We start from the raw sequence: 26,064 nt of genomic DNA, 5'->3' as shown, positions 1-26,064 counted from the left end.
CAAAACCCAAACATCACAACTTGCTATTTCAGCACCAGAACTGTGTGAGATATTTCTTCATCTTACAAAGAGTTTCTAAGAGGAAAGGTTCATACTTAGGGGGTTTTTTTTCAAGAAACTACAAGAAAGTTTTGGACTTACCAGTATCAACTGATTTATGCAACATTTGAACTTATCCTGTCCATGAATGAATTAGTTGCCAATCTCACTGTATTTTAAGTAAGATCAGCACCAGATGGAGAGCAAACAAACAGACTTGCTTATTAAGGCGTTTTACCAAAAGAACAATTCAGCAAATATATCTCTGAAACCCAGTATTGATACTGAAACAAACAAAACTTTCCTAAGAAATTATCCGATGCTGTGGCAACTGGATTCAGTTTTATTGACAGAGATCAGTATCCTTGCCTTGAACTGTGCTCTGTCTAAAATAGAACACTGAGCTCAGTTCTGACCCCCGTGAAGTCAGTAACGTAGTGCCAAGTGTCTTCAACTGCATCAGGACTGGGACTATTGTTTTTAAGACAAACAATGGCAATTACCTAAACTGCACACTTTGACTGCCATGGTAAGGGTTAGACTAGCTCTTTCATTTCCATGCATACAGTTTAATTAGATTGGCCTGATACGTTCAGCAATATGAGAGCAATCATGCTGAGGCATTGCTTTTCCTCTGTTCCTGCTTCTACACAGGACCTGTGAGGGCAGGCTGTTTCTCTGTGAAGGGGGAATGTAGACCAAGAGCACAATCCCATCAGAAAAACACAGCATTTACTGAAACAAATATAACGTGGTATTAGGTCAGGTTTCTGGTCTTGCAGCTCCCAGCTGCCTAGGCAAAGGCAAATTCAGGCTGGCAAGGCACTGTTGAGTCTGACAGCATTTAACTTCAACAGGTGTTGCTAGAGCCTGTAGGAGGTGTTGTGTCCTCACAGAGGCTGTCAAAACTAGCAGGACAGCTTGAGAAGGCAGTCTCGCTAAAGGCTTTGCTGGTTGTACAAAGAACCAGACCATTCACAAATTGAAAATGAGCAAAAGATGAAAGCATGTTGCAGGACAGTCCCACACACCCACAGCCAAGACACACAGTTTTACTTTCATTACAGTACTTCAGCATCTCAGAAATAAGATTACTGCACTCAGAACAGCTAGTGGACACAGTCAGTGCCCAATAGCATTCTCTATTGTCCCTCTTAAATTAAAGTACTCGACGGCCTAGCTTGGCCTTCTGAAATCTAGAGAAATAACTAGATCCCAGCATCTAGAAGGTCATAACCTTCTAGTTTGTATTCAAAGGACAGTCAATGCATGTTAATGCATTAGTCATTTGTTCCTGTGAAGTCTGTACGTGCTTTAATGAGGCTGAATGTCCAATGCATGTTAATGCATTAATCATTTGTTCCTGTGAAGTCTGTATGTGCCTTAATGAGGCTGAATGTCCACTGTCAGTGACACATCTGGTGTAATCATGGGAGAAGACCAGGCAAAGGTCCCAATGATCTTGTTTCACTGAATATTTACATTTTCTCTGGAAGGACAGAAGTGAGATAGAGTTGCCTGCAAATGCTCAATTTATTTACAGTAGTTGTGATGAAAAGGAATCTTGAGAGATTCCTTCAGGGAAAGAGGAAAGAGCTAGATGAATACACACCAGATTGGCCAATGAAACTTGGAACCACAACATTTGTAAAGAAAAAGTCCTCACATGTATTACAGAGATCTAAATGTTTGCATATGTTCTGAAAAAGGGCTTGAGCGCCTCTGGATATGTCTATACAAGCTGTTTACAAGAAGCTAGCCCAAATTTAGCATTTAAATCTGAATCAGCCTGACACTTGCCACAGTGAAGTTTGAAGAGACCTGGCTGCCATCACTTCAGGTCAGTGCTCTCCTTCAGTTACTAAGAAAGACCATCAGTGTAGACAAGGCCTTCATTACTAGCAAAGTGAAGGCTTGTGATAGCTATGCAAGCTGCAGTCAAAGCTACAAAGATGATAAGGTGCATGTGGAAAAGAGAACAAAGCTGAAAATGTCATGTCATCTTTTCCTTAATCAGTGTATCAGCCCCTTTTGGGATCCTGTGTGCAGCTTTAGATGTTGAAACTCAGAATAGATGAAAAGACTTACAGGAAACATGCTAATGATCCAGAGCCTCAAGAAACTGTCATATTGAAAGTTGTTGGAAAAACTGGATTTTTGCCCTATAAAGGATACAAATAAGAAGACTCTGGGCAAAATGTATGCAATATAGAACTTGGTAAATTAGATAGGCTGGGATTTTTTGCTCTCTGAAAAAAAAAATTAATAGATCCAGGAAAAGTGAATAACATATGAGGGAGGAAATTTAAAAACAGGAAAGGAATTCCTTTTTTACACAAACTGTAATTAAGCTATAGAATTAGTGATACATGCAATCATACATGCCAAAAACTTAGCTGAATTCCAAAGTGACAGGACGCTTACAAAAATATCCAGATTACAAACTACAGACAGTAAAAACATGGATTGCTATTCCAACTATCTTTTCAAATACTTAGTACTAGCATGGCATGCTGTGATGATACACAAGGCCTTTAAACATCAATTTATTACTTACAACCCCTGAGATGTTTTCTTCAGGAAAGTCTAAAAGTCCCATTTTCCTCAAATTCCTAAATTCCTTCTACTTTCTGCAGCTCCATTTTTTCCAGGTTAAGCATCATCTACTGATAGTGACACCCAGCCTTAGATGCCTTTCTAGAGAGCACAGAAACAGACTGAATCATCATTTAGGCTCAGAGGTGACAGTGAACAATAATTATCTCCTGCCTACCCTTTTTCAAAGTGCACGCTCTGTGATGGTTTTCACTTATTCAGAACAAGATTCAGACAGACTGCTACTCCGTCCAACCAGCAGTGGGGAAGTTTACCAAAAGCAGAAGCAGTGCTATTCAAACCTACATCTGCTGAAGCCAGTTGGAAAACTTCTGTTCAATTCCACAGCAGAGGAACAGGCCTTCAGAGTCCAACACAATTTGAATCAAATAAGGGTGAAGTAGGCATCTCTCTGGCCTAAGTTCCAGTCATCAGCATGTTTTGCAGCTAAGAATGGTAAAGTTTTTTCATACCTTACAGGATTAAGTTACTCTCCATTCAATACCCATGAAATTTGATAAGAGCTATGATATATCTGCGTATTGAGCAGCACAGGTCATTCTCAATGCCATCTGTACTTCATCATGGCTGAAAACAATTGCCTTCAACATCCACAGATGACAACAAGATTTTAGCACCTAAACCAAATATTACTCAGCACCTTGCTGAATTCTGCTCTTTGTGTATAACAAATCATAGAGATGGCATGTCTGTTTTCCAATCACTTTCAGTGTCTTTCCTGACTTCTCAGATGACTTTTAAAAATGGGGTTTGTCTACCCAGGGAAAAGCCATGTTTGTTGCAGTTAGTCCCTGCACAGTGATTTGCTTTTAAAATAATAAAGATTGAACTTGTTTTAGTACTCTGAAGTGGACTAAGTTACACAAGTTAGGCCTACCTTTATTCCAAACATGATTATTGACAGAGGAGTATGCTCCATTTCAAGTCATCGTACCTCATATCTAGCTATTTTTCTTTCAGATTACGCTTCTCAAGTGTTCCCATGTAGATGAAGACTTACAGCTTTAGAAAAAACCTATCTCCAATGCCTGGTCTTTCTCTACAGCAGGAAAATCGCTGTAAATTCCTGATTGTAAAGTCTGAAGAGCCATAGCAATGTCCCTGTTACATACACTGCAGTTTCCCAAGCAAATGTAGCTGCACCAAACCAGGTCAAAATTCTGCAATAGAAACTACAAGATGATTCTCAGAACATACATATGCTGTGGCAATGCCCCAGATAAACTTCTGCTCCCAACTACCCTATGATTCATGACCTTTGGGTATAACAAAATGTTATACTCAACTATTTGGGGATTTGCCTTTTTTTATTTTTTCTCGAAAATACGCTTTTGTAAGATATTGCTTGCCTTTAGCCTGTGTGCTTACAGCATTATTTTGAAAAGCCACTAGGCAGATGTTCCCCAAGTGTGAGTTAATAACTTGTACGTAGCTTTTGGGGAAGCTTTTTTAAATCCCTTCATGCAAAATGATTTTGCAGCCTGCCTGCACACCATTCTTTGGCTATTCTAGCAGACTATTTCGAAATGGTCAAGAAAAAATGGCAGATTATGTTCTACTTGTTTTGCAGTGGATTGTTAGATTTATTTTGCAGTGATAAAACACTACAGAGGGAAAACAAATCACGCACAAGGCTTTTACTGAGGATTTCTCTAGAACCTATAAGTCTTCACTGGCTACAAGGTCAGGATGTTAGGGCTTCTGCCCCTCTTCTGCAGCCTCCTACAGCATTTCCTACCATTCAAAATAAGGCTGCTTTTTGACAGAATAGGATAGGCTGAGTATTCAACAAGCATGAGTCAGACTTCACAGTATCAGAAGATTAATTTAAAAATCAGATTTCAAATGTGGGGCTCTTCCTGTTTACCTTTGGCTTGTTAGAGATCCTGCATAATTTGCATGGTATAAAGTTAGAGATATTGCTAGTGTCTGATCTACTGAGCAGCTCCCAGTGTTTTTGAAGAGATTTCACAAGAAGTCCATCACTATATGATGACAAAATGCTGCAGTCTTTTTAACGACATCAGCAGATCAAATGCTTTCTAATCCCTGTCTGTACATGAACCAATCAAGTTTAACTGTCTGCCTTCAGGGTGATCCTTTAGCAAATAGATTAGAAAACAGCAAATAGAATATTTTCAGTTGGAAAGGACCGACAATCATCTAGTCCAACTGCCTGACCATTGCAGGGCTGAGCAACATTTAAAGGATATTAAGTGCATTGTCCAAGTGCGTCTTAAACACTGACAGGCTTGGAGCATAAACCACTTCTCTAGGAAGCCTGTTCCAAGGTTTCACCATGCTCTCAGTAAAGAACTGCTTCCCAATGTCATGTCTGAACCTCCTATGGCACAGTTTTGAACCATTCCCAAGAGTTCTGTTACTGAATACCAGGGAGAAGAGACCAGCATCTCCCTCACCACTTTCCCTCCTCAGGAAGCTGCAGAGAGCAATGAGGTCCTCCCTTAGCCTCCTTCAAACCAGACAAACCCAGAGTCATTGGCTGCTCCTCACAAGACATGCCTTCCAGCCCTTCCACCAGCTTTGTTGCCCTTCTCTGGACACATTCAAGGACCTTCACATCCTTCTTAAATCGTGGGACACAGAACTACACTCAGCACACAAGGTGAGGCTGCACCAATGCTCAATATAGCAGGATGATCACCTCTTTTGGCTAGCTGTGTTTGACGCATCCCAGGATGCAGTTTGCCCTTTTGGCTGCCAGGGTGCACTGCTATCAACCAGCACCCCCAGATCTCTCTCTGCAGGGCTGCTCGCCAGCCACTCCTCTCCCAGTTTATACTTGTGCCTGGCATTACTCTATCCTAGGTGCAGAATACAGATTTTGACTTGTTAATTTTCATCCCCTCAATCATAGCCCAATGCTCCAAGCTAGATCCCTCTGCAAGGCCTCCAGTCCCTCCAGAGAGTCAACAGCACCTCCCAGTTTGGTATCATCAGCAGACTTGCTAATGGTGCATTTAACTCCTGCACCCAGATCATTGATAAACACATTGAACAGAACTGGCCCTAGAATTGTCCCCTGAGGAAACAGAACCTTGGCCCGACATATTGAAAAGAACAGCTAAGAGCTCCAAGTTGCTAGTTACAGCGAGTGCATTTCTTCTTCACGCACAGCAAAACCTCCAACCATTAGGGACCAGGAGAAAACACCTCCTTTGGGACAGGGCCAAAGTTTGGAGGATAAAGAACAAACTCCAAAATGTACTTTCTTCTCAGAAATCACATAATGCTAATGCATATGTATCTATATTTTCTTTTTAAATACCCCAGCTGCTTCACTGCTCACAGCTCTCAAGAGGAAAGGCTGAGAGAACAAATGCACAGGGCTATTAGCCTCTTTTGGCATCATTGGAAGGGTCTCATCCACAGAATCGGTTATGAACACAGTATAAGAATCTAAATAAAACAGATTGCATTAGCTAGACCAGAAGATTAAAGCCTAGTGATTAGAGTGATAAACATGTTTGCAGATAACACAGAAAAATGCATGTAACAGCTACCCTACCAGAGAGCAGTTATTTTGGCTAGGTATACCTTACATTTTCATTTTAATTTATGACTGTAAAACATATGGGCAAAAAGTGTGAACACATAGGGTCTTTAAAATTAAGGTATTAGCCTCCCCATCAGGAAATGTGCCTTCTGTTTTGCACCCCAGCACTCTTTGATCTTGGGAAAGCTGTTTAGAACTCAGTTATGCTTTTCAGATCCAGTCTTAAACACAGCACAGTAGTATGTTTTGCTTTTCTTCCTTTCTACTTTCTAAACAGGCCACAAAGTCCTATAGCAAATGCCACTGGTGAGCATAATATGTACGGATAGTTGGTTAGCGAGTAGGGAAGAATCAACTCTTTGCAGAGTGCCTTATGCTTAGAAAAGCAAAAAGGATGAGCTATTAGTTCCAGGAAGTAAAGAAGCTGCAGCTAGTACTGCCGCTGTGCAGGGCTGCTAAGGGGCGTGCAAGCCAATCTACTTAAATCCAGTCTATTTAAAGTCCAGTAGAAAAGATCCAGTCTTGTAAACTCTTCTCTCCCTTCTTCCTACCCCTCCATACTCACCACTTTATTGCAGCAGAAAAGCATATGAGCTTTAATTTCAAGGTTTTGTTTCAACTTGTAGAACACCAGGATGGTGTAAGATGGATGATGAGGAACCTGACTCCAAACTCACTGAAATCAAGAGGGCTCTCTGTCCCTCCTCTTCTCCCATCCCCTCGAAACAAAACAGACTTCAGAACAAGTTAGAAGCCTGAAAATTATTTTGAAAATATACTAGAAGGAAGGAACTCTGTCTCAATATGCAAGCCACTATTTGCCTTCTTACTAAGCACAGCTCCGCTTCTCGCTGTTATTCTAAAAATCCCATCTAAACAATATTTGCTGCATTTCAAAGACGTCTGTGAAGATACCCAGGCTGTTAGTGTATTTCATTCACCATGTCTTTCCTGTTTTGATAGGGCAACAATTTAAGAGATCTAATGCCACAGCTTTTTCCTAAGAGAAGCGGGGTTAACTCAGGTCTTTCTTTCCCCCATGCAGTCAGCTACCTTTACAAAAGTTGAAAAAAACCCCAAAATATTTCTTCAAGGCTGGTGTCCTTCTGTCAAATTTGGTTGAAAATAGCCAGCAAGCTCAGAAGTTACTGTCAAATAAAAGAGTGACTAAAGAAACTTGTTTCCCTTGGAAACCACCAAACCCTTCTCCAGAATGAATCAGAGCGAACCCAGTTCAGTTCAACATACTGTTGTCTGTAAAGCTGATACAATCTATTTCTGTGGTGCTCCACGCAGCAGATACAGAGCAATCCCACCAGCAAACGATGTGTGAAAATAGCTGTATCTACACTTCCTGCTAAGGCCACCACTGAGCCACAGTGTCCCTGTGTGAGGCACCATTTACAACAAGAGCTGGCCCAGGGAGCCCTGCCAAAGTCAAAGTATTGCACTCAATAGCACATGGGCTGGTATATGCAGCACCAGGCATAACCACACCCACGAAGCCCTATCAGCATGTCAGAGGAGAGATGAGGATGAGTAAGAGACTGATAACTCTAAAAATGAGAGAGAGCACTGGGAGAACGATAGCATGCAAAGACAATGCTGCAAGCAAGCATCCTGCTTCGTGTTAGGGGAGAGCGGAGGGATGACTGCATGTGTTATGCCCACCAAAGCACTAGGAGAGACATGAGGCAGCTCAGCAGATTCTGCTGCTCACAGAGGCAAGAGGCTGCCAGTCAGCAGACTGGGCTTAGCACTGGGCTCAGCTGGAGCTGCAAGGCCCTGCCACTCACTGAGCACTGTTTTGCCTTAGTGAAAAGCACCAGCTCCTGGCTCCAGGCTCCTGCTGACATCCAAACTCAACAGAGCCAGCAGCTCAGCAGGAGCTGGCTGTAGCCCTGGATATAGACATAGCCAATCTGTTCCCAGTGAGGACTGATACTGCACCCTTAGAGCACGTCCTGCACTGGTTTAACCCCATGCAATCCCCTGCTCACTTGGGGTGGTTTGCTTCTCTTCAAGGGCGAGCAGCATTTGACCTGCACTGTGTGCAAGCCTACTATCCGTTAACAAGACATTTGGTCTGATGAGGCAGTTAAAATGAGCATACTGCAAAGCCTATAAAAATTATTGACATTCATAGCACCATTAATCAGCTGCACTCATCCTCCAAATTCCACCACCTCACTGTGAAATGGAAAGCTGGAGGCTTGATTCACTGCACAACAGCTCAGCTCTACGCTGTTTTGTCCCAGTCATGTCAGCACCAAACTGGAAGGAACAGTCACGGATCAGGAAGATTTGTCTGAACCACTTTGTTATCCTTGGAGTTAAACCTTGGAAAATCCATTTTTTGCCAGGATCTTTTGCTGTACTTGTTCCCCCAATTGGGAAAGATGCTAACTGGCTGTTTATCATCTGGTCAGAAAGGGGAATTGAGTGCTGCCTGAATGAGTCACAGCCTGCAGGAATTCCCTCCTGCCCCTTCTTTAGGTGTGTATGGCACACACCTGAGTAGAGAGACACTTCATGAGTAAGGCTTCTTTTCAGTGAAGGTACCTGGCTCATGTTTCCTATTCAACAGAGACTCAAACTTTACAGAATCAGCCGCTGGCAGCACTCCCAGGATATTTTTCCATTCGCACATATTTCTAAAAATGTCAACGCCAGTCTAACCACTCTCATCTGGGAAGCCTGACATCAGATGTACATTAGCCCAGGAAAAAAAAACATAATCCAAAAGGCAAGCCCCTTCTAAAAAGGAAAACAAATTCAAAGTATGTTACATTGGCTCCTGCCTCTGTGCTCTACGAAAAACAGGAGGAAATTTTAAAGTGTGAGTTTACACCCATGACAATTTGATTAGAGAATCAGACAAAGGAATAGTATGGGTTTCAGGGATGAGAAGTGATGGTATGTGAGATTCTTATTCAGGCCCGATTCCTGCATGTTTGGGTTCGTTACTCAACAGGAGACAAAAAAGGTCCCCAGCAGGGCCTTAAGAGCCATGCTCTCTTTGCAGTCCTGGAATTAAAACCAGACAGCTAAACATCACTACATCTGACTGTGGGAGAGCTTCCCAAGGGAGGAACCATTTTGGCTTGAGCATTTTGTTCCCGTCATCCATCTCTGATTATTTTCTCTTCCAAATCTGGACCCTTCACACACCTTCCCAGCATCATCTGCTTCGCCTGAGAAACTAGTGTAGACGAACAAGACATGCTATGCTGCCATTTTGCAAGTTGAGTTCAGGAATAAGCAATATTGTTTCCACACTCTCTTTTCCCCACAGCACATGCTGTCAGCATGCTATCACTGTAAGAGAGATCTCTATTTAATTCAGCCTGTCAAAGCTCAAAGAAAACAAAGGGTATGACTGCAGCCCTCAAGTCTATCTGAGTAGGATTCCTGAAATGGAACACAAGTTGACTTCAGCAGGACTAAGCCATAATTACAGAATGAACAGAGAGCAGGGATGTGTTTCTGAAATACTTTAAATACATATTTCACTGTCCATGAATGCTGCAATAATGACTTTTGCTAGGGTAATTCTTTTGCTTCTCAATGCTTCTCTTGCTAGGGTAAATTAATAGAAAGGCCCCCTCCTCTTACCGGCTTCAATGATGATTTTGTTCACTTACCTCCAAGATAAGTTTGGGTCTTGAATTATACTTTTGCTTTCTTGCAGATCTACATGGTTTTTTACATGTTGATTTTAAGTATGTATCCTGTCTCTAAACATTGAATAATACATAACTATGACTAACAGAGGTTTTATCCTTACTCATTGTTAAAAACAACTTAAAGACTGATGCCCTGACATAAAAAGTTTCATCAGACTTTCCGGGTGGTGGACCTCAGCATTCCAGACCCCAAGTTTTGGTGGTATTTGCTACAGTCACCTAAGAGATGACCCCCACACTAAGCCATTGACCCACTCATCTGCTGGAGGAAATCACCCCTACAGCAGAAATTCCTCAGTCAGCAAGTTTTATTGTCTAGAACATCTGCCTTCATTAAAGAGTCCTTCACAAGTCTTGTCCTGCCACTCCTACTGAAGGATGACAACCTTTGTCAGAGGAGTGAGACAAAGGAGAAAACTGAGTAATTAGGAGAAGGCCTATGTTCAGTGGAAGATCATATGGGATGCTTTCCTATGCAAAAACTACAAATGAAAGCCTATTCATAGGTCCACCTGTCCTTAGTGGTCCCTTAATCTGGATTTGCTTGTTGGAGTGGTTGACAGCATTAACATCTTGAACTATTGCAGTTAGAGCTGTCAAGATCCAAGAATTACAGTGTCAGAAAAGATTTCAAGTGGAAGTTTACTTCTAGACGTGCACTCTTACTTCTCAGTCTGACTGAACTTAACCAATGTTCCAGTCCCTGGGGGCCACAGCAGAGCAACTTGCTAGCATATAGATTCAGCTTGAAGTTACAGTGTTCCAGTGCTGTTCCATGTCCATGGTTTCTACAGCATTAGAAGCAGTAATACAGTTACACATGCTTGTAATAGTTTTGCTTCCAGTATTACATTCAAAATCCCAGTGCTCTGTAAGGGAAGCTTGCTGATGCTTTCAGACCAGTCTTCAATTGCGCACACATTTTTCTGAGGCTACTACAATGGCTTTAGAGAAGTCAAAGCCATTTGGAAGCTAACACCACTCAGAAGAATGTATTTATTTTGACCCTTAGTTACTCCCCTTTCAGGTTGCTATTAGTTTAGGATCAAATTCTCCTTTTTAGCATATATGCAAAGAGAAGTAAACTTAACCCACTGTGTAAAAAACATGGACCAGCACAGAAGGGCCTGTCAGGTACAGACCAGGCAAACATCTGCAGAACATCGTTTAGGTGAGACTGACTATCTCTTTGGGAAGGAGGCTGGCCTCAGTGAGATCTCTGCAGGTCTCATCCTGCCTGAATTTCTTTGCATGCAGGTAGGAACATGTCCCTACCCCCTTCCTTGTTTGTTTGTGTCTTATTTTTCATTTCCAGTTATTGTCTAGTGTAGCCTGGCAGACAGCAAGAACAGGGGCTGCGCTTGGCTACCAGGTCCTCAACTGTATCATAGTTCCTAAGCAGAATTACAAGATGCAGTGACTGAAACAGAAGTTATAGCCTACACTAGGGCTATGCAAAGAGGAAAATCAGTCAGACAAAAAACAAAGCAACAGTATCCCGCTCTCACTGTCAGATTCACTTGTGCTCCTCCATTTGCACTTAAAAAGTCGGGGGGGTGGGGGGTGCGATAGGGTGTGGCGCCTTTTAGTATAGTTGCATATACATGAGCTCAGGTGGAAGCAGAAGTAGATGAGAACAGATTGCTGCAGAAATAATTGTGCTCAATGAATAGAGGCTGATTATTGTTTAAGGTAAGAAAGTACCAATGGGGGAATGCGTAAAGCTTTTGAGATACTCCAAGAAATTGCCTGAGGGCAAGATGCCATGTAGCATCAAAGGAGGTCATACTTCTCAGCCGAAAGTGTGAAACTGAGCAACTTCTACACTTGTCAGTTAAACAGTTTGAGGGAATGTTCCCAGGCAATAATCACAGTAAACTATACTGTTAAAGGCTCCTGGTCACACTTGTAAGTTTGTACCAGAGACCTTTCTTTCAATTACTTTCTAGGTACAATCTGGCAATCACCACAGGCCAAGAACTGAGCCCATTAGGCAGTCTGCCTCCAGCCACCTTGTTTTAGAGGGAGACTCTAACAATATGAACACAGGCTGTTGCATGCCAATTGGCCTCAGTGACAGAGAATGCTCCTGGGCACATTTCATTTTCTAATATAGATGCAGTCAGGATGTCTATGAGAATTCGTATCTCCTCCTTAGTGGAATATCCAGCTTCCTTATTAAGTACAGAACCTACCCCATTTTCCACTAGCAAGAAGCAGTGCAAATTCCATTTTGAAATGCACAGTGTTTCCAAGCCTCCCAGAAAGATTCTTTCTCATGCTCCAAAATTCTACGCTCCTCAGCCTCTGCTCCATTATCAGTATGCATCACTGATATCCTTCTTACATCCCTGGTACTCTTCCAGCAGCTGCTTAAAATGATTTCAATTCAGAATGTCAAGAAGACAGTTAAAATTTGACAAAAACAAAATCCTCCAAAACCTAATCAGGACAACCTTGGGAACACTATGTTATGCAGTCAAAAGAATTTTGCTATCAGAGCAAAACTAGCAGATCAAGTTAGAAAAATAATTAGCTTCTAATGTTAAATATTTTTTCTCCATTGTGTAATAATAAAATTTGCATTACTGCAATAGTTTACCTGTTGCAACCACTATATGTGAGTAAGCTACACATACCTGTCAGTGCGCATCTGTGCTTCAGAGATAGATAGGGCCTCTGAAGAACTGGTACTGTTCTCATCTCAGCTCCAGAGAAATCCAGACTGAAATGCCTTGGATACAGTTTTTGCCCACAGGAAGATTCGGGACATTTCTAAATATTCAACATACTGGCACCAGAGCCACTAAAGTTAGCACTGTAACCCAATGACTAGGTCACTTAGAGATATCCTACCAGAGAAGTGGGCAAAAGGAATTTGACGAAAATTCTGCTATTTACTGGGACTTACTCCACCAGGCCTGCAGGAAGATGCCAGTGTCTGCTTTGAATCTACACTTATGCACACTCTCCTAAAGACAGATACCTGTATCCTTTCTTTCAAAGCACTGCACAGACTTTTAAAACATGATCCTGAGAGACATCGTGTAGGTATTTTGCCCAGTAGCTGAAATCCAGAATAAAATCCAGAATAAAATCCAGAAGACACCATCCCTTTCCTAGGCAAATGCCCTGATATCTCAGCTATAGACTCATGCTCTTACCTTTGCTTCTTATTTGGCTTGAGGAACGTTTTGTCCTTCAAAGCACAGTGTCTAAGCTTTAGCTAGAGGATATTCCTTCCCAGAACAATCTTTGTCACCCTCCATACTGACTGTTTCTGCACCTCATTCTCTTGCATGGCCAGAATTTCTCAGCATGTTAAAGATTATATTTCCTAATTAAAACATTCCAAGAATTAATTGCATATTAAAAAATAATAACAACAACCATGTATTTTCACACCAACCTTTTTTTAAATAAGCCTTTTATGCAGCACTGCCTTGAAAATTAGTTATAGTTTTCTGCACTAAAGAACTCATAAAATTTGCTCTGCGAATTCACATTAAAGCCTTCCCACAATTACACCCCCTCAGATTTTTAAATCACTTTAAACAAGGCAGAAAAAAATTATAATGCTATACTGCTTAAATAATTCAAATAATTTTCAGCTGCCCCTCCCCCCCGTCACATGCATTACACTTAAACAGGTAAGAGGCAGAGGAAGAGGAGGTGGAAGAGGTTTCAAATTTTTTGAACTTGCTTGACAGAATTAAGTATGGTAGAACCTAACTAATCCCTACTAACTCTGGAGGGCGCAAAGAAAACTCTGGTATGGATTTGTGAGATTTTCTGGGGGAATTATTAAGTGCTAGGATACCATCATTAAAATGCAACCATATAAAAGAATTTAATGTTACCAACCTCTGCTGCCTGTACATACCTCAGACCCTTAGACAGCTGTGCTACCAATCTAGTATATTTAAATTGCACCTTTTCCTCCAGCGCCTTCATACAAATTGCAACCCAAAATACGAGTATTTACTATGCAACTGTATTCTCACGAGAAAGGCTGCAAGGTTCTATTGTACTCCTCACCTACAGGAAACCACCACTGCCTGGCCTGGGTTAGAAACATGATCTGACAGAAGTATATTTCAACGTCAGACAACTGGAGAAGAATTTCCACTGCCCTGAGAGGGGAATTATTACAGCATTTCCATCCAAGGTGGCTTCTCTAGCAACCTGCTTTCCTATGTCAACTTTAACACAATCATCTCTAGCAACACATCCACGTGGAACTGAAGGAAGGCAGCTGTGGAATGCCCAGCACTAATCACATCTACTACGTACAGCAGCAGGACAGCCCTGCCACTTACTGCTTTGCAGTAACGACTGCTATCACTATCAAGTATACTGTGTGACAAAAGGGAAGGGAAGAAGTGAGCAGTGAGGTATTAATACAAAGGGTAAGAGTCAGGGTATTCCAAGAACAAAATACTGGAGTTGGAAGAGAAGGCAAAAATGCGTATCACCCCCATTTTCAGAAGCAACTCTTCATCTTAGATCTGCATCTTCTCAGATAATACTAGTGAAGACTGGGGAACCCTGAGTCTAAGTCATTATTCATGTGAGAAGGACTGCAATTGGTGACATAAACTACAGAGGAGAAACCAACACAGAATTTTTTTAAAGAAATGCAGTTATCTCTGGCTGCTTAAGAGCTGTTTCCCACAAGATCACAGATGACAGTCTCCATGGCACACTGCAGCTGAAAAACAGAAACTAGATATATCTTTCTTTTTCATCTTCTGCATGTCAGACAAGTGTTAAAACCTGCACTGATTTCTTTGGAAACATCCTCCTCATGACAGTGCACATGAGTGAATTCCTAATACGGAAGAGAAATTGCAGATTACTTTGGGTAAATGTTAAATTCTATTTTGAAAATTATTAATTCTGCAGTAATCATATAGACTGTGTGTGATGGGAAGCCCATGCTCTGATGAAAACACTTCGTTGCCAGCTAGGAAGGTTTGTAATTTTACTGTTAGATCAGGTCACTTCTGAAAATCGAATCAATTTGCTGCAAATTTGAAGCAACACTGTTCCACTGGAAAGGGCCTCCTCATTCTCATATCACATCAAGCCAAATAAGAAGAAATTCACTGAAAACAAAGGATGTTGCATCTCTTTTAGAACAATGGAAACAAGATTGCAGTCCGAGCCATTGGATTTTAACATTTAACATCCAATCTGATTTGGATTTAGCCAGGCATCAATAAGAACAGAATTCAGATATCTGTCCTTAGCATAAAGTTCTTAAAGAAAGCCCCAAAGCTGGCGATGCAGAGCTAGTCCTAAATTGGACTACCTGTTCATTGTGCCCTGGAGTGGGATTTTACAGTGCTGAATGGCAAACTCTTTGCTGAATCAGATTCATCACATAGGCAAAAATCTGTGATTACCTTACAGAGGGCATATGAGTTGGTACAAGCACAAAATTAAGCCCCATGCATTTACAACAGTGGGGAACAAAGCAAAGTTAGGGAGTGCTGATACTGTGATGAAAATCTAGTACTGTAGTTACTGGTTTCAACCCTTAGGTGATTTCAGCCAAGCTATGCTAACTATACAAACATGCTTACTTGTAGTACTTATGAAGAAACAAATGAGCTTTTATTGCATCAATCGGTATTACCGAGAAAAGCAAAAAAAATGCTTTCAGGTAAACAAGCCATCTTCAAGGCACTGGTTCACAACAGCTCTGGGTCTGCCTCTGGTTTTGTCTTTTTCATCCCTGGCAAAAATAAGAGTATAGATATCTGGGAATCAAGAAGTATCAAATAAGGACACTACATTACTGGATTACAGAAGTGAAAAAGCACGGCACTATATATACTAATTGTATATTAATGTTATTCTATTTCCTTAAACAAGTTGATATTTATCTTTGCAACTTCTAATTTCAATTATTTCTTTAGTCATATTGTTATGAGCTTTAGTTTTTTCCTATTCCAGTTAACATAAAGCTTCTTATTTCATATTATTTTAATGATACAATACCCACATTTTTCACAATATTTCATCATACAAATATGGGGGATATTCCGGCCAATGGAGCCACAGGTAGTTACTGGAGTTACTGTTTATTCCTACTGTGAGTTGACATACGGACGTCAGACAGTATAACCCAGGTTCACTGAAGAGTATCAGCACCCTTAGGTCTCAAATTAAGGCAAGAGCAACAGAAATTTAACAAACTGACAAGAGGAGCGGTTAATGCATACAGCAAGAACACCCCCCCCCAAACTGTACCAAAGCTACAAATACACTAAATGGCATGTTCTAAAAAAATATTTTGAAATGATGAATATAATATAAGCCTTGGCAGAAAGATTGTGGAACAATGATTTTGATTTTTGTATAGGCTATATTATTATAAAGGAAATCTGATTTCTCTTCCATTTTTTAAACATTTGTAGCTAAGTTAGCCTATGAAGGGAGGTTAGTGAAACTGGTGGTCACATGACAGGCTAAAGCTGCACCAAAGGGTGGCAGATGCTGTTAAACGTTTATTTCACAGTTTCCTGGCTGTCCCTCTGTCTTCAGCAGGATCAACCTTGTTATTAAGCGAGGTCTCTCTGACACACTGACTACCATACAACATATTGATCCCATTACTGGCCAAGTAGCAAGACCAAAGTCTTGATTAGGTCTTTAAAGCCCTCCTTTTGTTATTCCCTAAGTGTGGCAGTAATCTGCATGCAGGCCTTGTCAAATTTCACTACCGGTCATGACATCTTGCCAAATGACCTGAACAAATCTCACAGAGGTAGCTGTCACTACAGCTAAGTGGCACTGTTGTGTGCTGCTAAATGGTCTCCCTGGTTTAGGTTACAACTAATACATTTAACTGATACGTTACAGAAGAGAAAGGCTTTTTGCACACATACCTCTCTTCCCTGAGACTAAAAGTGCACTGCTATTTGCTTTGTTACCTAATGAGAGGTGAACAGCTAGTGCATGGAGAAGGGAAGCTACTTCAGAGCAACGCTCAGTGCGCTGTGTGACTCAAGAGCCCCACTACCACCACCACCAGAACAGCAGCGTTTGCAGCATGAAACACCAGGGAACAGCCAGCAGAAGTGCCATTTTCTCCTCACAGAGTCCAAATAAAAAGAGCACACAAAAGAGGGATTTGTTTGTGCTGCTCAAAGCAGCATTAACTCTGCCTCTGTGTTCAGTGACCCCACCAGACGGGTCACAGTGCACAAATGCTGGCACACAGCCCTTGCCTGCAGAGCCACCAACAGCCATGCAAGAGACCAGGACAGAGACCACAGGGTGAATCTCTCTCCTCCTCTCCCCGCTTCCCCCTCTGAGATCTCATGTTTTAGATGTCCCAGTCCAGCCAAGCCCACTCATTTTCGTGCCTTTCCTGCCCTTTCTCCCTTTGAAAGGCTTGGTTTTCCCTCCCTCCCACAGCCTTTTCTTTACAATGCTTGTATATAGAAGATCATTGTACTATTGTTCATAAAGAGCTAGGAGATGAAAGGAGTTACGTAACCGCTAGTTTTTACTATTTTTTAGAATGACGGAAAAGTAAAATGGGAATGTAGACTCCCCTTGGGGCCAGGCTAAGCAAACTAAACCAACATTACTAGTGACACAAAAGAATATCCACTTCAGCATCCCCAAAATGGAAGAATGGAAGGCTAATGCATTTCAGTACATACTGTCCCGCATGTAACAACAAGCCATTACTAACTATGGCATACAGGCATGCATGGGGTGAGAAATATTCTGTGATGTAGCTCCTAGTAAAGGAAGTTTACAAAAAAGTGTTGGTTTTCAGCTTTGTTCTTTTTGGGTTTGGGGTTTGGTTGGTTGGTTTGGTTTGGTTTTGTTCTTGGTTTTTTTTACATTTGCAATGATTTGCTGTTCATTAAGCTCTGGTATCTTGTTGCTTTTGCTATTTCAAAGAGGTTTTATTCAGCTTGCTATTCATTCCAGGTCAGCTAACACAAAATCAATAACGATTTGGACAGATTTCCTTCTTTTAATGAGCCTGGAATTGGCATATGTAGCCCAGACTCTCTTCCTGTTTCACATCTGCAGGAGCTTTCTGAGAATGATTTGGGTCTCTCCTTCTCTCATATACTTCTGCAGCAGCAATTTGCATCAGCATGTTACAAGGCTTCTGCACTGTTTGTATCCCACAGACGCATGCTGCTTACTGAACTCAATGAAGCTTCTTGACACCAAAATCAATTAGGGATAAAGCTGGTTCTCACTGCTGGAAAGTGCAATTACACTCTCATCTGCGCCAAAGGTGCAATTCTTCATGCAGACAATGCTAGTACTCAGTCTGCAACTGTCCATGTCAAAACGACTGCTCTGATGAGCAAGCAGTGGCTGCAGGAAGAGGCACTCTTTCTGTGTTAAGGATCTGGTGCTCTGATTTACAGTGTCCTGCACCATCACTTGTTTTCAGGCTCACAGACTGTACCATGCACGTAAATATTTGCACCAAAGTCCAATGGGAACTGATGGCTCAAAAGTTTCAGCAGAGTATGTAGTTCATCTTTTAAATAACTATCTCAAAGATCAGTGCATACAAAAATACCTGCTGTACAATGCTTTACTTAAGCAGACGCTTAAAGCTGAGCCCAAGCTAAGTGCTTTGCTGAACTGGGATCAAACCATGTTTCTGGTCATATTACCCAGTTTCTGGCAACAACCTCTCTCATTAGAAAGCAAATCCTTTACTGCCGTATAAGCCAATAGAAATTATGCATCCTTGTAAAGAAGGTGTCAAAGCCGAGTTTGCCTGAACTGTGCTTGACAACTGTTTAGAAAGCCAGTCCAAACAAATATTTTTAACCATATTTTGAGAATACTTGGTTTTCTTTTTATTGTAAAGTTCTGTTTGTTTATTATGGAAATATGCAGCATGTTCTAACTGAAGGTGGAGGAATGATTCGACAAGCTTGCATATAACCCTTTGCAGCAATCAGAGTATTCTGCTCTCAGAGCTTGGTCTTGATTGGGAAGAATTCTAGTCTGTGTTACAGCAGGGTACGTACGCTGGAATCCAGAGCAGCATTTTGCAGATTGGTTCCAGTGGGAAATTAAAAGGCCCCAGCACCTTGCAAGACCAAGTCCTGTGGTATGTCTGCAAACATGCAGAACAGTTCAACAAGCAGTTGTGATAACTTAACAGTCCACTGCTACTGAACGGTGAGGATTTCACTCCTTCCTGCTTCCTCACTTCCTCATATCGCTGACCTTCTCCATCCCTTTCTAGCACTGGCTCTGACAATCACTAGCTTTACAACTCACTCATTTGACAGGAAAAGATCTACTTTTTTGTTCTTGTTGTTGCTGCATTGGATTTTCTGCCAGATTAGTGAGGTCAAGCAGCCCCTAAGAGAAGGCAGCACTTAACACTTGTACTTGCACAAGGACAGAACCAATTCAGGGTTAGTAACAAAAGGACACAGAATGGGAGGAAGAAAATTGAAAAGGAAGGAGGAAGAGTAGGCCTTCTCTTTCCATCAGCAATACGCTCTTAACATCAGCTCAACCCACTCTCCATAGCCCTATATACATAATAATTATAAAAATAACATAATAATAAATGTTATTATATCCATTAATATCCAGAAGCCTTGGCCATAAGCAGGGTTCCACTGTTGCACGAGGGACTGTATATACACATTGCCCCTGCTCTAAGGAGCTCACAGCCTAATTTGGCACAATGAGCAATTTGAAGAGCAAAGTATGGAAGACAAAAGTGGTCAGGGAAGTGGAGGTAGTAGTCAGAGGAAGACGCAACCAAACTTTTATCCTGAAAGACTCACTGAATCAGGTGAGTCAGATGGATTTAATCACTGAAAGTAAATCAAAATACTTGCCTGAGAAAGGAGCTTCACTGTAAGCCCATCAATAATTTAGATCTCAGCATGGGCAACAGGCAATTATATCACCTGTTTCATTTTAGATTCAGCCTCATCAAAGGGCTAATTCTGCACTGCACTTCAACAAAAAACTTCCACTAAATCAGACCGGAGATCTGCCCAAGTCTGGAGTGCAGCTGAACTGGTCACTTTGTGTATCAGTCGTGCTGCAGTTTCTCAACATATCAGAGCATCATTCCCCTTCTAAATAAACAAGGAAATCAACCAAGAAACCGACATCTAAAATTAATGTGAAAGATCTTGTTCTCTATTATCACATTCAATATCTCCTTCCCCCTCTCCCCAGGTTTCAGGCTGAGGTCTGTGTGCCAGTCCTTTAAACCAAACATGAAAAATGCTACTTGCTTGGCACATACTATGCCTGTTTTACTGAAGAGGAAGGAAAAAACATCATGCATTTGGCGATGATCTCTAACAGCATCATAAGTGACAGGTAAGCAGAATTTGCGTTTGGATGAGAGAATGTTGCAGCACTGTTTTGCAAAGCTGATTTAAATTTCTCACAGTTCATGTATCTGAGATACCTGCATAAATTATAATCCTGATTTAGTATTTACTTAAGTTGTATTAGAAAAATGGTTAGAAACAAACCTTGAGCGTTGACAATCAAGACTTCTCATTCTGCTAGTCTTGCTGTGCCACTGTATGTGGTAAAGGCATGAAACATCCTTCAGTAACAAAACAGAAGTTTGAAGAGAAAACAGAGATGTCCTTTGCAAGAAAAATGGTGACACAGCTTTTTGAGTTAAAGAAGCAACTTCATGTCAGTCTTCGTGAGTAAGCTGTACAGTGCTGTGTTATCATGATGAAGATAAGGTGTCATTTGTCTTTCAACATCATCTTAACTATAAAATCCACAGCACTGAAAAGGTTTTGTTTGGAAATAAAAAGAAAACAAGGATGTGTTTTGACGAAAGGTGATGCTCTCTGTCCAAGTCCAAGATATAAGCCACGCAATGGTTATTTAAGTAGCACGGCATGCCATGTTAGACTCTTTAAGTGCCATCCATTTCCAGTCTATGATAATTAAAACCAGTGAACTGTGTACACAAATGGTATGGATAAATAAAGGTGACTGATACACATGCCAAAGTAATCTGGAGTGTACAATGAAAATAGTTTTGCAGATATTGCACTCGTACTCTACTGTCTTGTCGTATCTATCCACTCCTTTGTGTTTTTGATCTGTTGTGCACTTGGATCGAAACCGGTAACAGCAGAGAGTATTTTTTTTTCTTTGGGTCTTAAAAATATACTGAAGATATAAAACTGTAAAACTACAAAACCCAAAAAAGCTGCACATACATTTTTTTTCGGAGAGGGGACAGTAAGCACAGGACTAAATTATTTAGAAATTCTGAAACAGCAAGGTAATTAATAAAGTTATTTATACAGAAGTGTATCTACAATATTTAATAATTTAAGGCTCACAAGAAACTAACATATCAATGACAATAAAAGTTTTCTGCTATAGGGTTAAAAGCACCAAATTCACTTCACATACTAGATAACCAGATCTGTACAGATCACAAGTGGAAAACCTGGAAAGTGCTGATCTGCTAATGTTCCTAGTGCTTTAAGGATGTTGCATTTCACCAGAGTAAGAAATCCCCTTTCAACCATAAATACAGTTATACAGATAGAAAATATACTGGAATAATTTCAATTTGAAACTACAGTACAAAAAACCTCCACCTCCCTCCCCCCCCAATCCATTCATTCTCCACACACGCATCCTCCAACTCTTTAATACCAAACATGGAGCAACTGAATTGGTTACAAATGACCCATTTAAAACCAACCACCATTTGCCAAAATAAGTTTCTACGAATTAGATTTTGCAGTTGTAATTTACCAGCTCCTGCATCATGGAGCGTAGCTTATTCTTAGTCTATTTTAAAAATAGGTGACCCTTTGTGTCATGGAAAAAGAACATAAAAACATGTATTCCTGGAGGACTACTCAGGACAGTGATCAATTTACAAAATATAGCCTGAGTTAAAAAAACTAAGTGGTACCAAAAGAATAATTATAGTAGTAAGTTTCTGACACCAGCAAATATTTCTGCATTTCTGAACTAACTCTCTCTTTTCCTTACAGGTCTGTTTCCCTGTTGGTGTCCAGACAGAGAGCATAGAGGGATTTTCTGAGATCTATGTTACTTTTTGCTTTGATACTGGCTTTCTCTAAGGAGCCGGTGCCATTGTTGAAACCCTCACTGTTTTCCAAGTGCACAACAGATTTGTTCAGAGAGTTTTTACTGGCTCTTCTCTTTACATCTCCCCCTGCTGCGCTGCCCTGAGCACTACTGTGTTCATCTTTGAGAACAGCTTGCTCATGATCAGTCTCTCGGTGGTAGAAGTAATTGAAGTTGGACACAATGACAGGGACAGGCAAGGCAATGGTGAGCACACCTGCGATGGCACACAAGGAACCCACAATCTTGCCCCCCACGGTGACAGGTCGCATGTCCCCATAGCCCACAGTGGTCATGGTTACCACTGCCCACCAGAAAGCATCAGGAATGCTGGAGAAATGAGACTCGGGGTCATCAGCTTCAGCAAAGTAGACAGCACTGGAGAAGAGGATCACCCCGATGAAGAGGAAGAAGATGAGGAGGCCCAGCTCCCTCATGCTGGCTTTCAAAGTCTGTCCCAAGATCTGCAGCCCCTTGGAGTGCCTGGAGAGCTTGAAGATCCTGAAGACTCTGACCAGGCGGATGACTCTGAGGATGGCCAGGGACATGGCTTGCTGCTGCCCCCCACCCCCATTGCTACTGCCAGCCCCAGGCTGCTGCTGCTGGGCCAGCTCAGTTCCCAGGGTGATGAAGTAGGGGATGATGGCCACGATGTCAATGATGTTCATGATGTTGCGGGAAAACTCAGACTTGCTGGGGCAGGCAAAAAAGCGGACGAGGAGCTCAAAGGTGAACCAGATAACACATGTGGTCTCAATGATGAAGAAGGGGTCAGAGAGACTACTGGGTGGCTGCATGGGTTGGGGTTCCACAGTCGTGCCATTTAAACCTCCACTTTGTGTGGGCTGGGGCACAGGCATCTCTCTCTCATCCCTGAATTCCGGCAGGGTCTCGAGGCAGAAGGTGATGATGGAGATGAGGATGACCAGCACAGAGACAATGGCGATGGCTCGTGCCGAGCTGGAGCTCTCGGGGTACTCAAAGATGAGCCAGACCTGCCGCTGGAACTCGTTGCCGGGCAGGGGCTTTTCCTCCTCTTTGATGAAGCCCTCGTCCTCCCGGAAGCGCTCCATGGCCTCCTCACCCAACTGATAGAAGCGGATCTCGTCGGCAAAGACGTCGATAGAGACATTGACGGGCCGGCGGAGCTTGCCCCCAGACTGGTAAAAGTAGAGGATCCCGTCGAAGCTGGGCCGGTTGCGGTCGAAGAAGTATTCGTTGCGGAGCGGGTCGAAGTAACGCATGCGCTTATCCGGGTCCCCCAGCAGCGTGTCGGGAAACTGGTTGAGGGTGCCGAGCTGGGTCTCGAAGCGCAGCCCCGAGATGTTGATCAGCACCCGCTGGTGGTGCATGGCGCCCTGGTTCGCCGCCGCCTCCTCCTCCTCCTCCTCCTCCTCGCCCGCCGCCGCCATGGCCATGCCCCGGCGGTGCCCCCCTTCCTCCGAGGGGCCCATCTCCATCCCCGCACCGCGGCGCGGCGGCGGTTGTGGTGGCGGTTGGGGCGGAGGGGCCGCTCCGCGCTCCGCCGCCCGGTCGCTGGGGCTGCCCGCGCTGCCGCTGCGGCGCCTCCCGCCGCCTTCCCGAGGGGCCGACGGGGGCCGCTCCTCGTCCTCCGGCGGCGGCGGGGCGCACTCCTTGCCGTCGTTCAGCCGCAGAGCGGCAGCGGCGGAGCCGGCGATGTGGAGCAAGTTGCCCCTCCGCCGAGCCCGGGCACTGCCGCCTGCCGTGGCATCCTCGCCGCCCGCGATGGCCGTGGTGCCGCCGTTCTCCAGAGTCACCAGCGCGATCTCCATGGGCAGCGGCGGCAGGAGGCAGGCGCGTCTGAGGCGGCGGGCATGCTGCGCTCGTCACGCCGCCGCCGCCGCCGCCACCGGCGGTCACCTCCGGACGGCCGCCGTGCCCTGCCCTGCCCTGCCCTGCCCGCCTCCGCCTCACTGCGCGGCGGCGCACGGCCGACCGCGGCCTGGGGGAGCCGCCCGGGGACCCGGATATGAACGAGCGATCATTATATTATGGTCGCTTGACGTCAAAGAGGATCCCTTCTCCTTCGCGCTCCTGTACAGGCACCGGGATGCCGCTTTCCCCCCGCCCCGCCCCGCGGGAGGGCTCCGCACCGGGGCAGCGACACGCTCCGGGCAGTGGACCGCACCCGTGGGGACCGCGACAAGCCCCCTGGCGGGGCGGCCGCTGCGAATGCCCGCAGGTGCCGCCGGACCGCGGCGTCGGGGGGATGCGGGGGGACGGACGGGGGCTTCGCGACAGACACCCGCTCCCGAGAAGGGGAAATCCCTCTGCCCCGTGGGGATTACGGTGCGGCCCCCACGCGTGGATTGCTCGCTAAAGGGATTGCGCGCAGGGAGGGCTGTGGCTGTCAACCTGCAGTCGCCGGTAATGAAAATCGTAATCGAAAGTCCCGGGGATTCCTGGTGCTTCTTGGCGTGTGTGTGCCCCCCCTCCCATGCCATTCCCAGCGTAATGAGAACAAAGGAAAGGATGGGGTATTTTCTTTTTTTCCATTTTGTTTGCTCTGCACCCCGCATCCCCCTCAGTTTATCATGGAATTGGTGCAGCTTCAAAAGGTGCTTCCAAAGCCAGCAGACGACAACATTTCTATCGGGCTACCTTCATGTTGGCATTGCGAACCGGGACTTTCCCTTTGATGCATTCTTAAACCCATATCCAAGGCTGATACGTTTCAGTAGATGCACATTTTATTAGAGAAGAGGAATTGAAGCAGCTTTACACAGTGACTTCAATTACAATTCAGTAATACAATCAGTGCTAAGATCGTATTTGCTATATTCATGAACTCATCTATTTAAGATCTACAGGGGAATATACTAAATATGTATACAAATACTGTAGGTTTAAAACATATATATACCTCTCCATTCCTGCAGAGTTTCTGGGTTATAGAAAATATTAAATTAAGTGAAAAACCATTTTGCTTTTCAGTTGACATCGCTGCAGTGGCATTTTTACTCAATCTTTCTGGTCATACTGACAGCTCCATCAAATAGTTTACCTAGATTCAGAGGGATTAGTGGGTTTTCACTTAAAGTGTTACCTATGTGCATGAAATATGCCCAAAGATGTTAAAAACAGTGCCAAAATAGAAAACCATGATTATATTAACTGGTTACTGTAAGAGATGAATTGCCCATAACATGATTGTGTTCTTTAATTTACTTCTGAGAACTCTAGCACAGAATTGCTGACCTGTTCTGCCACTGTATCCACAGTGAAGGACCACTTTACTCGCACAAGTATTTCCTAGAAGCAAAACGACAGATAAGTTTTCTAGAGCAGCCCTTTTAAACTAAATAGCCCTTTAATTTACAGTTGTTTAATGGAATAATGTATTAAGCCTGCAAAATGTACTTTAACACCCTTTGGGACCAGGAAACTGTGATAAATACAGACACACATGTGCACCCCAGCAAGTATTGGCTCATCTGTTTTCAATGAATGCCAGGGATTATAGCTGGAGGAAGGGCTTGCACACTGGTTTTCCAGCTCTGCCAGCTCTTGTAATGCAAGATATTCTCCCTCTAAACCTTACCTCAGGAATAATAATTTATTTCAAGAGGAAACATCCCTGAACATATTCATACAAATCTCCCAGAGGCATTGCCAGTCAAAATTAATAACTTGCACCCCAGGAACTGTGGCACCTGGCTGTCACAACAACCACTTTTGGAGTCTGCTCAGTGACTAGGTCCCTTTCACAGGGCCAGTCGCAGGCATCCACAGACACTCAACTGTGCTTTCATCTGCATACAAATATAACCAGTAACTAAAACTGATGACTTGCCGGCACCTGTATCTGCTCCCTCACTTCTGTGCTTTTCTCATTGAGATTCAGCAAAAAGTATTTTCTACCCTGAGCACATGCACGCACACAATCAGTCCCTTATACTCCAGCACATCCACACCAAAACTTACCATTCTCTCCATCTCCCACTGCCACTCGGTTCTTCAAATCCAGTTATAATACCTGTTGTCATGCTCTCTGATTGGGATGTTGCTTTTCCCCCCGCCCCCAACCTGGTCCACGCAGCACCAGTAGTGGCTTATCCCGCAGCC

General features: G+C 43.2%; 1 protein-coding gene across 3 annotated transcripts in view; it reads right to left on the bottom strand.

Annotated features, from left to right (window-relative positions):
* LOC115605689 (potassium voltage-gated channel subfamily A member 5-like) overlaps positions 1-23,955 on the bottom strand; it is a 131,329-nt gene extending 107,374 nt beyond the window's left edge. For 2 of the 3 annotated variants that reach the window (XM_030480489.1, XM_030480487.1), the window contains exon 1: positions 20,373-23,856. In XM_030480489.1, the coding sequence (XP_030336349.1) occupies positions 21,876-23,771 (1,896 nt within the window). In that variant the 5' untranslated portion in view covers positions 23,772-23,856 and the 3' untranslated portion in view covers positions 20,373-21,875. Of the gene's footprint in view, positions 1-20,372 lie in introns of all 3 variants that reach the window. The other variant, XM_030480488.1, reaches the window with a different exon arrangement.
* Between the last annotated feature and the right edge of the window lie 2,109 nt (positions 23,956-26,064).

Source organism: Strigops habroptila, chromosome 3 (assembly GCF_004027225.2).
Source record: "Strigops habroptila isolate Jane chromosome 3, bStrHab1.2.pri, whole genome shotgun sequence".
NCBI lineage: Eukaryota > Metazoa > Chordata > Aves > Psittaciformes > Psittacidae > Strigops > Strigops habroptila.
This window is presented reverse-complemented; position numbering and strand designations above follow the sequence as displayed.